This window comes from Hordeum vulgare, chromosome 7H (genome assembly GCF_904849725.1).
Source record: "Hordeum vulgare subsp. vulgare chromosome 7H, MorexV3_pseudomolecules_assembly, whole genome shotgun sequence".
Taxonomy (NCBI): domain Eukaryota; kingdom Viridiplantae; phylum Streptophyta; class Magnoliopsida; order Poales; family Poaceae; genus Hordeum; species Hordeum vulgare.
The window spans coordinates 14,095,509-14,111,380 of NC_058524.1; the positions used below are offsets into that span (position 1 = coordinate 14,095,509).

Genomic DNA, 15,872 nt, shown 5'->3' on the forward strand with positions numbered 1-15,872 from the left:
AGAGTTCACCAGTAATCACAAGATGGATGCCATTGATATTGGAAAGCACCACTCCATGCTCTATGATAGGGTTGATCAACTCCAGGGCCAGATCTATGACCTGCAGAACCAAAACTGTGAGTATGAGTACAGATTTAAATCAATGCGGTTGGCTGCAGACTTGAGGATTCCGACGACTCGTTCATCCTGCCATGATGGAGCACCTATGCCTTGGAAGACGGAGGATCAGACTACTCCAACAACACCACAACCATCACCACCAAAGGAAGACAACTAAGCATTGGTATGGGCAATCCCCTTGGCTTTTTCCAAGCTTGGGGGGAGTTGCCCTGGTATCGTATCACCTTTATATCTTTTGCTTTTACCTTTGTTTTAGTTCTTTCCTTTTCAGTTTTTATTTCTTCTCTTAGTGGAATAAGTCTTTAGTGTTTTAGTTTGAGTCTTTTGCCTTGTGTCTCTCCTGATGTATTCGAGCTTGCGAGCTATATAATAAATAGTATGTTAGTCAAGGGCTTTGCTTTGTGCCATGATCAAACGTATGAAAAGAACGATAGCATGAAAGATCATGAGATGATCTTATGAAAAGTGATAGCTTCACATATAACAAGTATGATGATTGAAACTTGTTGAGAATAGACCAACTTGGCCCCCAGTCATTGTTGCAATTAATAAGAAGTAATAAGGAAAGAGAGGTTCACATATAAATATATCATCTTAGACACTTTCTATAATTGTGAGCACTCACCAAACTATTACATGCTTAGAAGTAGATGTTGGACAAGGAAGACAACATAATGAATTGTGTTTGCTTGGTTCCAAACAATGTTATATGATTAGAGATCCCTTAGCATGTGACGATTGCTTCCACCTCATATTAGCCAAAACTCCCCACACCAAGTAGAGATACTACTTGTGCATCCATAAACCTTCAACCCAGTTTTGCCATGAGTGTCCACCATACCTACCTATGGATTGAATAAGATCCCTCAAGTAAGTTGTCATCGGTGCAAGCAATAAAAATTGCTCTCTAATATGTATGATCTATTAGTGTGTGGAAAATAAGCTTTGTACGAACCTGTGATGAGGAAGACATAAAAGCGACAGACTGCATAATAAAGTTCTTTATCACAGGAGGCAATATAAAGTTACGTTCCTCCGCACTAAGAGGACACGCATCCAAACCTCAAAAGCGCATGACAACCTCTGCTTCCCTCTGCGAAGGGCCTATCTTGTACCTTTACTTTTTGCCCTTGTAAGAGTCATGGTGATCTTCACCAATTCCTTATCTAGCCTTTTTCTTGGTGAACGTCATATGCTTGGGAAAGATCTATGTTCATATATCAACTTGGAGCTGAGTACTTATGCTTTATTATTGTTGACTTTACCCTTAAGGTAAATGGTTGGGAGGCAAACTATAAGCCCCTATCTTTCTCTATGTCCAACTGAAACTTCGACACCATGAGTACCACGTGAGTTGTAACAATTGTGGAAAACAAAAGAGATGATTGAGTATGTGGGTTTGCCTTACAAGATCTTATTTGACTCTTTCTGATGTTGTGATAAATTGCAATTGCCTCAATGACTTTGGACTGTTGTTGGCCACTTCTCGGTAAGGTTTTTGTTTCATACTTTGCTTTGTGAAAGAATTTTTGCCTTCCCATAAGAATCTCTATGATGTATTGTTGTTCTATGTGTGATCATGATTCCTTCATTCCGTATTTTGTTTTATCGACACCTTCATCCCTAAACATGTGGACATATTTTGGGTCTTGGTTTTCGCTTGAGGACAAGCGAGGTCTAAGCTTGGGGGAGTTGATACGTCCATTTTGCATCATGCTTTCATGTTGATATTTATCGCTTTATGGACTGTTATTATACTTTGTGGAACCATACTTATGCCTTTTCTCTCTTATTTTGCAAGGTTTATTTGAAGAGGGAGAATACCGACAACTGGAATTCTGGATTGGAAAAGGAGCAAGTCTGAGTGCTCTATTATGCGCAAATCCAAATGCCCTGAAAATCAACGTGGATTTTTTTTGGATTTTATAAAAAATACTGGGCGAAAGAAGTGCCAGAGAGGAGCAACCATGGTCCCACAAGCCTGGTTGCCGTGGCCTACCCCTCTGGCCGCGGCAACAGGGCTTATGGGCACCCTGGCGGCCCACTGGCCCCCCTCTTTTGCTATATGAAGGGTTTCGTCTGGAAAAAAAAACTCAAGGTGGAGCTTTTTCGTGTATTCTCCGCCGCCACGAGGCGGAACTTGAGCAGATCCAATCTAGAGCTCCAACAGGAAGATCCTGCCGGGGAAACTTCCCTCCCGGAGGGGGAAATCATCGCCATCGTCATCACCAACACTCCTCTCGTCGGAGGGGAGGCATCTCCATCAACATCTTCATCAGCATCATCTCCTCTCCAAACCCTAGTTCATCTCTTGTAACCAATCTCCGTCTCGCGACTCCGATTGGTACTTGTAAGGTTGCTAGTAGTGTTGATTACTCTTTGTAGTCGATGCTAGTTGGATTACTTGGTGGAAGAGTTTATGTTCAGGTCCTTGATGCTATTCATTACACCTCTGATCATGATTATGATTATGCTTTGTGAGTAGTTACTTTTGTTCCTGAGGACATGGGATAAGTCATGCTGATAATAGTCATGTGAATTTGGTATTCGTTCGGTATTTTGATATGGTGTATGTTGTTTTTCCTCTAGTGGTGTTATGTGAACGTCGACTACATAACACTTCACCATATTTGGGCCTAGAGGAAGGCATTGGGAGTAGTAAGTAGATGATGGGTTGCTGAAGTGACAGAAGCTTAAACCCCAGTCTATGCGTTGCTTCGTAAGGGGCTGATTTGGATCCACTAGTTTAATGCTATGGTTAGACGTTGTCTTAATTCTTCTTTCGTAGTTGCGGATGCTTGCGAGAGGGGTTAATCATAAGTGGGATGCTTGTCCAAGTAAGGGCAGTACCCAAGCGCCGGTCCACCCACATATCAAACTATAAAAGTAACGAACGCGAATCATATGAACATGATGAAACTAGCATGACAGAAATCCCCGTGTGTCTTTGGAAGCGTTTTTCCTCTTATAAGACTTTGTTCAGGCTTGTCCCTTGCTACAAAAGGGATTGGGCCACTTGCTGCACCGTTGCTACCACTTGTTACTTGTTACTTTTCGCTTGCTACGTTTCACCTCACTACACCATCACTTGTTACCGCTACTTTCAGTGCTTGAAGTTATTACCTTGTTGAAAACCGTTTACCAGAGCCTTCTCCTCCTCGTTGGGTTCGACACTCTTACTTATCGAAAGGACTACGATTGATCCCCTATACTTGTGGGTCATCACCCACCACGAGCCCCCCTCCCCCATAGGAGGGAAGAGGGCCCTGCCACCGCCTTCCGCCGTGCAGGCCTAGCCTGGCGGCATCTTCCTCTAACGGGGGTGAGAGTTTATGAAACTCTAGCACTGATTCTTAAACCATTCATATCCGTCCCGACACAGTTGTCTGAATCCTGCAAACGGTCCAACGCCGATATTCATCAGTCCAAGCAGCAGTTGGGACCATAATTTTTTCACAAAGTCAAAACAAAACTGGCAGGAGTCCGGACATGAGCCACACATAGGACTTCGACACCCCCGACCCATCAAAAGTTGAGTTGTAGCCCGCGCTTTTGTAGCTGGCCGTACTATTTCAATGGAAAATCACTCACTCTCTTCTTCCATCCTGCCCCTCTTCATTAAATTCCCGCCCTTTTTCCCACTCTCTTCATCTCTCCACCTTATGATTTTTTGCTACAACCGTAGTTACATTTTGCTACTACCGGCGAACTTTTTTGCTACATCCATCAAGGCGGTGTTGTGACCTCGCGACGACAACGACGATGATTTTGCAACCATGGTTTCGCTGCATCTGTGGTCAAAATTTGCTACATCGCTGTTTGTTTTTGCTACAACCGACGATTTTTGCTGCATGACTCGATCTGACGGTCAAACAAGTTTGATCCGACGGCTCACCGTGACCGGCCAAAAGTTTCGGCCAGCGCGTCGGCGTAGATCAGTGCCCATCTATTTAAGATGGGTTTGTACTTAATTTTTGAGGGAGATGGCAGTTCTTATTCGCATGTCCTTATGATTTTCCGTTTGTAATTTCTCCATCCCCCAAATACCATGCCGACGCGGCGCGCCCTCGACCTCACCCGCGCCGCCATGCCGGCGGCGCCGCCTCCCGCCCGCGCCTTCTCCGCGGCGGCGCCGTCCGCCAAAACCACCGTGCAGCTCGCCCACCTCGCGCACCTCCCGTCCTCCCTCCCGCCGCCGTCCCACTGCACCGTCACCCCGCCCGTGCAGCCCTGGCCGCGCCGCCTCACGCCGCGGAGCTTCTCCCGCCTCCTCCTCCGCCTGCCGACCCCTCAGCTCGCCGTGCTCGCCTTCCGCCACGCGCTCTTCCGCGCCACGCCCCCCCTGCCCCCAACCATCCCCGTCTTCGCCGCGGTGCTCTCCCGCCTCGCCGGCGCGCCCCCGGACCTGCTGCCGCCCGTCCTCTCCGCCCTCCGCGCCGCCCGCCTCCCGGCCTTCTCCGACCGCGCCTTCCTGCCCCTCCTCCGCGCGCTCCCGCCGCTCCCCTCCCTCCGCCTCTTCCTCTCCCTCCCGTCCTTCAACTCCCACCCCTCCGTGCGCTCCTTCAACGCCCTCCTCCACTCCCTAGTCGCCGCGCGCCGCCTCCGCCTCGCCGCCGCCCTCTTCCGCGCCGCGCCCACCAAGCTCTACATCACGCCCGACCTCGTCTCCTGCAACATCCTGCTCAAGGGGCTCGTCGGCGTCCGCGACCTCGATGCTGCCCTCAAGGTACTCGACGAAATGCCCGGGTGGGGGATCGTCCCTGATGTCGTCACCTACACGACCGTTCTTTCCGCATACTGTGCCAAGGAGGATCTCAAGGGCGCACAGAAGCTATTCGATGATATAATTGCAGGTGGGCGTGTGCCAGATGTTACGATGTACACCGTGCTCATCGATGGGTACTGTCGGACTGGGAAGATACAGGATGCAGCTAGGATTATGGACGAGATGGAGGCAGCCGGGGTGCAGCCTAATGAGGTTACCTATTCAGTCGTGATTGAGGCATGCTGTAAGGAGGGGAAATCTGCCGAGGCATGCAATCTAATGCGCGAGATGCTTGGGGCAGGGCACACACCAGACACACCGCTGGCTGCTAAGGTGGTTGATGTGATGTGCCAGGATGGAAAGGCAGAGGAAGCGCACCAAATGTGGAGATGGATGGTGAAGAAGAACGTCCCACCAGATAACACGATCACAAACACATTGATCTACTGGTTATGCAAGAGTGGAATGGTTCGGGAGGCAAGGAAGCTGTTTGAGGAGCTCGAGAAGGGGTACAAGCCAAGCTTACTGACTTATAACTCGCTTATTTCCGGCTTATGTGAAAATGGGGAGTTACAAGAGGCTGGGAAGGTGTGGGATGACATGGTTGAACGGAGATATGAGCCAAATGCCATGACTTACGAGGCCTTGATCAAGGGATTCTGCAAAATTGGGAAGCCAGATGAAGGGGCTGCAGTATTTACGGAGATGGTGACCAAAGGGTGCGCCCCAAGCAAAGTTCTTTACCAAGTTTTGGTTGATAGCCTTTCTGAGCCAATACACGACGATATTGTTGATAACATTGTTCAAACTGCTGCCTTAAGTGGTCGTGATTTCTTGGATGGTGATTCCTGGGAAATCTTTATCAGGAGAGTGCTAAATACTACAAGTGATACTTGGAATAAGCATCTCAGTTTAGTTCTAAATACATAACCATGAGGTGTGGTGTGCAGACTACGGTTGAAAGCCCAAAACCGATCATTTTATTCTGAATAATTTCTCAAGGAAGTTGATACCTTGATAGAACATGTCTTCTACTGTAACAACTCTGAAAACGTCTTCCACTGTAACTAACACGGTGAGTAGCACATTGATCTATTGGTTGTGCAAGAATAGAATGGTTGTGAAGGTGACGAGGCTGTTTGGTGTGTTCATGGAGGCGTCCATGCCAAGCTTGTTGATTTGTAGCTCACTTAGTTTCAGATAGTGTGAAAATAGGGAGTTACAAGAGGCTTGGGTCATGTGAAAACTGTTCAGATAACCATTGCAACAACAAGATTGGAGAGTATTTGAGGCACTGGAGCTGCTAATTGTTAGCAACAAAACTTTCTGGATGAATAGTGTAGAGTTAAATGGTGTTCTTGGTTGCTCAGCTGAAACCCCATTGTTACTCTGTATTCAGTTCTCATTTACCTTGTCATTGCCTCTGCAACTCAGATCTTCCTGGGACATTGTATTTCTGCAGTGTAGAAGAGATGTGGACACGTGGTCCATGGTTGCCCTACATATTGAAGTACTTTGTGAGAGAGCTTCGATGCTCCAAGTCAATTTGTAACTCAGTATGTGCTCGTCCCCATGGTCAATGGTGGAGACTGCTGGGCTGTGGTAAGGGAAGGGAAAGACAACGGAGAGGAAGATGGAGATGATTATGATGACCATTTAGAGTTATCTCTGACGGTATTGTTGTTGATGATGATAGGAGCATATTCCTCTTAGTTTTGTGAAATATATGTGATAAAAAGGACCCTGGTAATCAGAAGCACGTATATGATTCTGCTCCCTGTCAGCAGCTCAGGTCTTGCTCCAACCTGATGAGTTGCTCTTGTAAACACAATGTCATAGAAGCTTCCCGCAGATTCTTCTGAACTACAGGACGTACTGGTAAAACATCTTTGTTCCCTATTTGTATGCTGATCAACATAGTCTACAATCTTTCAGACTGAAACTGTCAACAGCTAGAGTTCTGCTCACTAAACCACCTGCATTCACAGCTGTAGGACAATTTAATACCTGTTATCTAAAAGGATGCCCTTAACATGGAACCAGGCCACATCCAAATCCCTAGTAAAATCATAAGAAGTAAACCGTATGCTGTTGAGGGACTAAAGAGTAGGACGTTTCGTTCAAATTAAGCGAATTTTGATATGTTGTTTAGTCATTTATCAAGCTTCCTGAGAACTAGTGTAATTTTTTGTTGGTAAGTAAGTACAGATATGATTCTGCTTCACATCCTGGGTACAAGTCCGTCAGGACTGTCCCAACTGAATTATTTTTAACTGAGCTTTGTCGGCAGAGCGAGTCATCTCCATCACCTTTGGCTCCAATAGTCTGATGCCTTCTCAAGTGCGCATGGACTGTCCAGCGGCGGAAGTTCATGTCCAGGAGGAACCACTTGAAAGCCGACCATGACGAGCCACCATCGCTCCAGGCCACGACGGCGCCTTTCTAGTGAACAAACACTCACTCCCAGAGTTCCCTGCCTGTCTCGAACTCCATCACAAGCCTAACCTTAGCCTCCACCTCGTCGGCCCAGACCAGCCCCAGCTGCCACCCGACCACCTCCACGGTGATCCTCATATATATTCTCCACCATGAGCACCTTGTTCATCCTGTGCTCCGCGTACAGCGGTCTGCCCAGCATCGGCACGTCGGCCTCCTCCAGCACCGAGTTCCACCTACAGTGCGTCATAAACGCGCCGTCGCCCTGTGGTGGAGCACGTCCAGCTGCAGTGCTCACCGTTTGATGACAAGCCCGCGGCTGTTGGTCCGCTCCACGAACCTCTCCGGCAGGAGCACGTGGAGGCCTGGGTTGTACAGTATTTGTTGACACTCTTGGGGTCTCGCACCACCAACAGGAACCGATGGCCGGATCTCTCCACCCCGACGGCGATCTCCCTGATCTGCTCCTCTGAGTGGCTCACCTCGGCTATGCACCCGAAGCAGATGAACATGATGCTGCGGTCCGGTTGCCCGTCGAGCCACTCGAGGCAGCCATGCACTGACGCCTCCCTGCGCTCTCCGGCCTTCTGGACAAGAGACCCGCCCGATGTAGTACAGCGGAGGCAGCACCATGCCGGGCGGAAGATGTCGCAGGTGCTTGAGCGCGCTCACCGCCCTGGTGTCCAACGACTTGAACGTGTTCACAATGAGACCGGAGCGGTACCACTTGCGCCCCAGGTTCAACATGGCCTTGTACCTCTCACTCTCCGGGTCCTGGAGCACGATCGTCTTCTTTTCCATGGCTAGCTTGGTTTCAGAAGCCAAGATTTGGCTATTGCTCATCTGCAAGTAAGTTCTGGCCTCCTCTTCTGGTTCTCCCTTGAACTATGTGGGTGTGACTTTTATGGATTGATGCGTACTTCATTGCATTGCAGACACAGCCCACTACACATGATGCCAAATCACAGTACCGGCCAGGCGGTCACTTACCATTTCCCGTCATAGTTCACTAGAGTCTAATGTAGTGGTCTTGGATTTCAGTTTCTAAGATATTTCAGGCACATTGCTGGGCTTCTTCCTGTCTCATCCTGGTCCCAGGCAGGAGCTTGGCGACCGTGGAGTGCGGGACAGGCGCAGTGGCTATACAAGGAATCCAATCATGTGTGGTCAATTGAGTGATGTGTAGTCAGATGGATGCATTTATGAAACTTTTTGGCATGATTTCAGCACTTGGCGCAATTCTGACATGCACCCAAGTGGTCACGACCCTTGACATGCCCGCCCAAGTGCTTGAAGAGTTTGTTCGCTCTTGACGCAATTCCGACATGCACCGTGTGACGGTGCGCCTCCATGGTACCCTCATTAACCAGATCTCGGTCTCGGGTCTCAGCTACACGCGGATTCACACAGCTGTGTCCGGTGCTATCTGATCGAAATCCCCTCGCCAAACACATCGTCAGGCTTCTCTGAAAAAAAAGCATGTTGTATGTTGCGACCAGGTGTGAGGTGTCCTAGCTAGCTAGCTCCTCCTTCTTATGTGCATATATTTATTTTTCTTTCTTATATTTGGAGAACGTAACCTGCTTCTGTATTGGTAATGCCCTTGTTAATCTACTCATTTGGTATGAAAGGGTGATCATAAAGTTAGTTGTTGTGCTGCATAGCATGGAAGAAATCGCTGTTATGAAGTTGCGACTTGCAAGTCATGTACGGCCTGCTTTTACTAGATTCCAAATAAACAAGGAATGACTTGTTTACAAGCTGGAATAATTACTTGGTTTGGCAACAAAAAAATCCATTGCCATCTTTTTTCCTTTTTATGCAATTACTAGATGTCTTGAATGTTTCTGAAACTTTGAACAGTACAAATTAAAATCCACCTTAACGAATAGGCAGTGCTCCTGACATGTTTTCTGGAAAAAAAATATAGGAAATAACACCAATTTCTCATCTGTTGATTTGAATATAAACATTTATTATGTACATTGATCCCTGCATGCTCGTTGGCACTTTCCAATTTCTGCAAACAGGGAGTACCAGACATGAGGAAATGGTCATGTATACACTGGGCAACCCTCAACAAATATACCTTTAGCAGTGGGGCAAGAAGCCAGGGGGCATCCATCCAAGTCATTGCCCCACCAGTTCAAACTGATGTTCTCCAAGCCTAGGCACAGGTAAATTAACACGGCCATGAATGCCAAACCAGCATCTAGTGCACCCGAGAGCAGGTAATTGTGTCGCTCCCACCAGTCACGCCGATATCTATAAACCACATAGCCTGACAAAAACCCAACAAATATCCATGTGATGTAGTTGACTGCAGTGGCGGGTGGCATCTGGCCGGTGGAACCGATCAACACGGGCATGTTGATAAGCAAGATCCAGTTCTGGTCTGGGAATGCCTTGTGTGCAAACCAGACGAGGAGTGGGGCGATGGCTCCCCCCAGGAAGAACCAGTTCACCGCCGAGTAAGTTCCTAAGTCTCCAAATATTCTGCGTGGGCTAATAAGACCCCATATGACTGATGCGTCGTAGAACACATGATCTCCAGGGCAGGTCCAAGGGCTGCCTGGTGGGAGGAGCTCGGTGTTGCAGATGTTGGGGATTGAGTCCATCAGCCACCATGCCGTTCCAAGGTACACAAATGCTGCTATCAGAGTTCCCACCACCTGCCATGTTTCAAGAAGTTGCTTAGTGACACAATACAACAGGAGTACTCGTGCAGTAGAAATGGCATAGCAACTGTATATGACTAAAAGCTTACCTGAGCCATGAACATGGTCCTTGGGGGAATCTTCATGTAGTGGCCCAACTTAAAATCCTGCAGAAACGTCAGAGCTTGGCTCATGCTGATGTAGCCATATACCTTGAAGCACATATTCGCGACGGGCCGTCCAGGGTACAGGTACCCCATGATGTACTCTGTGATGATGTTCAATCCCGGAGTCTGCATATAATCGGAAGAATAAAAGACAGTGAATTCATGGTCTAGAATTATACCGTCATAACATGCTGGTTGTCAAAATCCTTACCTGGTTTGTAGTTGCTGTGATAATTCCGATTGGGAGGGTAAAGAAAAAGGCAATGGCACATGCGAGCAGTACACCCCACCAGGGCAGCTGGAGTTGCTCGATGTAGTATTCACAAGCAAATACGGTGACGGCAATGTTAACAATAAGGATGCAGATGAACCACCACTCAGGGACCTGCTTATATCTCCTCATAAGCTTTGTGTGTACATCCACCCTCTTCTCTTGGAAAGCTGATTTACTTAACTGCCAAATTTCACTGCACACAAGCACTGTGATTCTTAGCGGCTACAGTTGTGTAATTCTGTGAAACTGGCTGACAATTATTTTTGCAGAATTTTACCTTCCGTGGAAGAGGAGGACATGGACGATCGTCGCGGTAAGGGATGCGAAACCAACGCCATATGTGATGGCGAAGAAGGTGCTGAGGTACAGTGGACCATTCTTCTCGTAGGCCTTCGTATCGAAATGGAACTGGGAGTCCACGATGCTCGTGATGTTGTACTTGTGCCCGGACTCGGTGAAGAGCCCGTCAGAGAAGATGGGAAAGTTCCGCGCCTTGTAGAAGTTGAACCAGTATGCGATGGGCGTGATCACGTACATGATGATGAAGAATCCTGCAGCGACGTTGGCAGTGGCGAACCAGGGGCTGGCGAGGGGGCTCCCGAGGTAGGAGGAGACGGAAGCCCAGTCTAGGCCGATGGAGCCGATGCCAAGGCCGTAGAGGCCTGAGCCGAGCTGCTGGGCAAACACGGAGTTGGGGAAGACCCAGCAGATCCAGGAGAGGGAGGTGAGCATCTGGAACAGGTAGCCTGGGAAGATGTAGTAGACGAAGCTGCAGACGAAGGCCACCAGGAAGAACTGGCTGCGCGTGAAGCCGCCTTTGCTCCGCACCTCCTTCTCATGGAGCGCCCTGCTCGGAATTTCCAGGAGTCGTTTCAGAGAATGATTTGAATTTCAATGTGCAGGTTTGTTGTGTTTTATATAATTCAGAAGGTATTTCACACCCTCTGAATCTTCGATATTTTCTCTGCATGCTTGAAGTAATCTTCATTTTAATCTTGTTTAACCTGTTAATTAGCCCCTGTCTTTCCTTGAAATTGCTTAAAGGGAGGGGATTTGTCTCCAGTTTCTTACATGCTATTTCTCTCCTACCAAATTGTTGATCTGCTCAGTCTTTATTTTCCCTGAGAGTGGCACAGGAGATGAAATTACTCTGGTATTGTGTTTGTTCAGCTTCATGTTGTTGATGAAAGGAAGACACCAATGTTATACGACCGTTAGTCGTCTCACCCCCCAGCAAAATTTTCGAGGGTTCAAGATGTGCAAGTTGGTGGCCACTCTGGAGGGCTGTTATTCTACGGCCATGTTAGAGAGATTAAAACTGGTTGGATATAAATATAACCTGAAGCCAGCTGCTGGAACGCTGCATATCCGGCCTGGTCAAACGATATGCTTTCTTTTCGTCGATTTTGTTTTCGCCATTTCTTTGGGTTCTGCTCGAGGGTCCTGTCATTATCATATCGGTGCTCCACATTTCTTTTCATTGATTTTATTTTGTTAATGCGAGGCAGATGAGCCAGCAATTTAGCATTGATTTTCATGATATGGTTTGATCCAAGCCAGGGCCAGATCTGACGTGCCATGGCCCATGACAGGTAGCTAGCCAGCTACTGCTGTTGCTCAAACAATAAAGAAAAATGAAGGTGGACTAGGACAAAAAATTATTCTCTTTTTAATTATTATTAGTAGGCAAAGCTGGAAAAAATCAACCACTTGGTCAAACGAAGTTGATCTCACTATCTCAGTTAATTGATATTTTCGTATTGGCTGCTGGCTGGTCCTGTCATTGTCAGTGCTCCTCATTTCTTTTTTTCAAGAATTTCATTTTCTTAAATAGAGGCAGACCAGATAATTATTTTTTGTGTGAATTGATTTCATGATGATCTGGTTTGATGCAGCCAATGCCAGTTTTTTTTTTCTGGCAAAGAAAGCCAATGCCAGATCTGACGTGTCATGATCCATGACAGGTAGCTACCCAGGTACTGGCCTTTCTCACAAAAAAAAAAACAAAGAAATTCCTATTTTTTTTTCTTTTTTTGCGGGTGTAGTTTTTTATTTTTATTTTTTAGAGGAAGAAACTCCTAGTTGCAAGTTGCAACCAACTAAGCATTCATGGTTAACACGCATTACTTACAAGAGCAGCCAGCACGTCATGGTTTCGTATAAAGAATAAATTGTATACAATGCTGGCTTGTGATTAAGTTGAAGCAACAACCAGTCAACCCTCTGACAAGCCCAAGATGAGACTTTTAGTCAGGTGATTAATAAGATGTGTAATGCAATTACTAGTAGTAATAGGTAATTAGTGGTTGCAATTAGCACGAATCATGTTGCTCGCCGGAGGGAGGGAGGGAGATGGGGAAGAAGCGTGTGTGTGTGTGTGTGTACCTGAAGAGGGAGACCTGCACGAGGTTGGACGGCCACCACATGGCCGCCGGCTCGACGAGGTACCGCCGGAATATCCCCGCCCACCCGAACCCGAGCACCTGCGTGGTGAGCACCACGAGCAGGGAGACGAAGAAGGTGAGGTTCTTGCCGTAGAAGACGCGGACGGCGGTGACCACGTGGATGGCGTAGACGGTGCCGGCGCCGGCGTTGGCGAAGATGGTGATCAGCACGTGCTCCTTCACGTTGAACGGCCCCGGGTTGAGGGTGAACTCGTACGGCCTGCCGGGGAAGAAGGCGCGCTCGGGGAGCGCCGCGGCCATGAGCCGGCCGAGCGGCACGACGGCGATCTGCGCGGAGATGGCGGTGATGGTGAGCGGCTCCTTGCGGTACCAGAAGAACTGGTTGAGGAAGGAGAGCACGGCGCAGGACGCCATGCCCAGCACCCACATCCGGAAGGTGAGCACCGGCGTGTCCGGGTCGTCGCCCACGGGGACCGTCAGCGCCACCTGCTCGATCGGCGAGTTCTCCTCCTCCTCATCATCATCCCGCGCCGGCGAGCTCCGCGACGTCGACGGCACTGGATGGGGAGGAGAGACCGGTTAAATGGCCAGCTGCAGAAGCAGAGAAGAAGCGGTCCATGGTGTGGCAACGGTCGGTGGAGCTTACGGAGCGGGGAGGTGATGCCGTCGCCATGGCCGCGGCGCCGGAGCTCCTCCTCGTCTGCTTCTCGGTGGGGCTGGGAGGAGGACGCCATGGCCGGACAGCTCTAGCTCAGCTAGCGTATGACGGAGTACCTGCCTTGTTGGGTGAGGGTCCTCTACCTCCTCCTCTCCTCCTTGGGCTGTCCCGGCATCGGATTAATTGTTCCGCGTTTCAGTGCGAAAGGGACGTAATATGTGCTACAAATATCGATTCATGCCGGTGTCGTGGGCATTTACGTAGGTGGAACGAGGAGGAGGACGAGATCTGAAACGTGATGCACGCATCGACATGATCCACCCATGGTCAACTGCTGGAGGGCAAGTATTTAGTGATTAGCAGCAACCATGCATGGGGGAATCATGTGGTTGAATCTGTTTGTGTGCTGACAGGAGGGAGCCATCATATCATATCACTGGCCACGTTCCCGGCCAGATTCATCACTGAACCCATCATGTGGCGTAGCCTCAGTCGAGTTGTATATCTGCCTCTTTTTTTTTTTACCTTCAATTACTATTGGTATATATATAAATTGCCCGAGAACGATTTCACTTGATATCACACAACGTCGAGCCAGGGGCGGGGCCGCGGCGTCGGGGGGGGGGGGGGACCAACATCTCTCCCGCCACCCACGGTTGGTGTTGGTTGTTGCCGGCTCTGGAAGGCGGGACGACAACAACAACAACCGTGGGTGTCGGGAGAGATGATGGTCTGAATGGTGGCGGCGGTGGGTCGATGGTAAGGCGGCGCTACCGGCAATCGGGGGAAACAAATTGACTAGCACCAAAATAATCATGATAACCTAGTGTGTTTCATAATTGTGAATGTTTATTTACATTGTGTTTTTCTTGGCACTGGGATAGACAATGATAAACTCGTTTCTCTAACTGAAAATTGTCTTTACTTAACTATTTTCCGAATGTATACAAATTAAGCTTGGCATAACAGAGTTTATGCATGGCCTTTTCTCATGAAACTTGGTACTTTTGTGTCTGTAACGTGTCAAGGGTTGTAGGGTCTGGTTCTACTCCACGTGTTCTTTGCTTCCACGAAATGCTAATCATTTTCCATTTTTGGCGAGGGCACGAAATGATAATCCGTTTTCTTTTTGACGTGGACATGAAATGATGATCTAAAGATAGAAGAAACAAAAATTCAAACGCTGGGTCGGACAGAAAGATACTTTCCCAGCTATATACACTTGAACCGTGCACACGGAGACATCACACACCTAAAATTGACATTCTAACATCACGTAGAATCTCTAAGAGCAACATAGCAAATATGACCCCCTAAACGTCCATGGACGCGCCCGGTCAACGATTGAGTGTGTCCCTTATTTATTCGTCCGTGCAGCCACACTCTTTATTTTCTTTTTCATATGCCTGGTCACTTGGATGTGATTGATGGAGAAGAAAAAGAAAGAAAGAAATGAACGAATAAAGAAAATGAAAATGTACTTCGGGATGGGGTCGCGTCCTACGTGGCGGACTGACCAGGCCCGTCCAGACGCGTTCGCGAGCCCTCATATCCTCCTTATATTTGAAATGAATATAAGGGTTCGAAGACAGTCTGGATGTATATGTATGATATAAGGAGTTCGATTGAATCATTTTTCCCTTCCTCTTGTCCGGTCACTGACAAGACGTGTCTGCAGATGTATATAATATATTGTTTAAGGCGTCCGGCTGTAAATGCTCTAACGTCACCAGTTGTGAGTCACAGGATTAGTTTGTCCATGCCCAGGCTTGGGCACAACAGAGTATACGCATGGGTTTTTCTCGTGAAACCCGATGGTGCGCAGCTCACTTTTGTGTGTACGTGTCAAGGATGGTAACTTCTTTTGTTTCTTCGCTTCGGGTTCTTTGCTTCCACGGAATGCCAATCTTTCTTTCATTTTTTTGACGAGGACACGAAATGATAATCATTTTCCTTTTTAGGCGACGACACGAAATGATGGTCCACATATAGAAAGAAACAAAATCCCAAAGGCTGTGTCGGGGCAGAAAGATCGATGCTTTCCGAGCTACGTTTCCAACCGGAGCGCCGGCTGGAACGTCCCTCCGAACTCGTTAGGTCCGTTCGATCTATAGCGAAACATGCCCACAGTGCCACATGGATTGTTTTTTTTTCAACTGCCATCGATTTGCTTCAACCGATCATTTGTATCTCATCCACACCATTTTCGAACGACTGGGAGGGCGACAGGGCCGGCGGCTGCTCCGGCGACAGGACCAACGGATCCGGCGACAGGGCCCGAGGCGGCGGCGGCGGGCACGTTCTTCAGCGACCTATTCTTCCTCTCGTCTCTGTCAGATCTATTTCTTCGTTCCCGTCAGATCCATGACGGACGGAAAAGTTACATCCGG

General features: G+C 48.2%; 2 protein-coding genes and 1 long non-coding RNA gene across 3 annotated transcripts; 2 read left to right on the forward strand and 1 right to left on the reverse strand.

The window, feature by feature from the left end:
- The first annotated feature begins 4,168 nt into the window (after window positions 1-4,168).
- On the forward strand, window positions 4,169-6,668 carry LOC123407550 (pentatricopeptide repeat-containing protein At5g16420, mitochondrial-like). The gene has a single exon (XM_045100714.1). The coding sequence runs from the start codon at window positions 4,169-4,171 to the stop codon at window positions 5,813-5,815; it is 1,647 nt and encodes a 548-aa protein (XP_044956649.1). The 3' UTR covers window positions 5,816-6,668.
- A 2,580-nt stretch (window positions 6,669-9,248) lies between these two features.
- LOC123407549 (oligopeptide transporter 7-like) lies at window positions 9,249-13,843 on the reverse strand. Its single transcript, XM_045100713.1, has 6 exons — window positions 13,471-13,843; window positions 12,805-13,381; window positions 10,697-11,266; window positions 10,357-10,612; window positions 10,089-10,271; window positions 9,249-9,993 (listed from the first exon to the last, which is right to left on the reverse strand). Exons 1-6 carry the CDS (start codon window positions 13,556-13,558, stop codon window positions 9,376-9,378), a joined length of 2,292 nt encoding a protein of 763 aa, XP_044956648.1. The 5' UTR covers window positions 13,559-13,843; the 3' UTR covers window positions 9,249-9,375.
- Window positions 11,206-12,179, forward strand: LOC123407552. The gene is made up of 2 exons (XR_006612633.1): window positions 11,206-11,349; window positions 11,590-12,179. It is a non-coding gene; the product is annotated as an uncharacterized LOC123407552 (long non-coding RNA).
- Window positions 13,844-15,872: the final 2,029 nt, after the last annotated feature.

Bases quoted from the DNA above. Each gene is read 5' to 3' on its own strand.
- LOC123407549 (XM_045100713.1), bottom strand. From the start codon at position 13,558: ATGGCGTCCTCCTCCCAGCCCCACCGAGAAGCAGACGAGGAGGAGCTC. The intron at 11,267-12,804 runs GTACACACACAC...AATTCCGAGCAG, and splicing joins GTGCAGGTCTCCCTCTTCAG to GGCGCTCCATGAGAAGGAGG. The intron at 10,272-10,356 runs GTAAGGATTTTG...GATTATATGCAG, and splicing joins TCACAGCAACTACAAACCAG to ACTCCGGGATTGAACATCAT.
- LOC123407550 (XM_045100714.1), top strand. From the start codon at position 4,169: ATGCCGACGCGGCGCGCCCTCGACCTCACCCGCGCCGCCATGCCGGCG.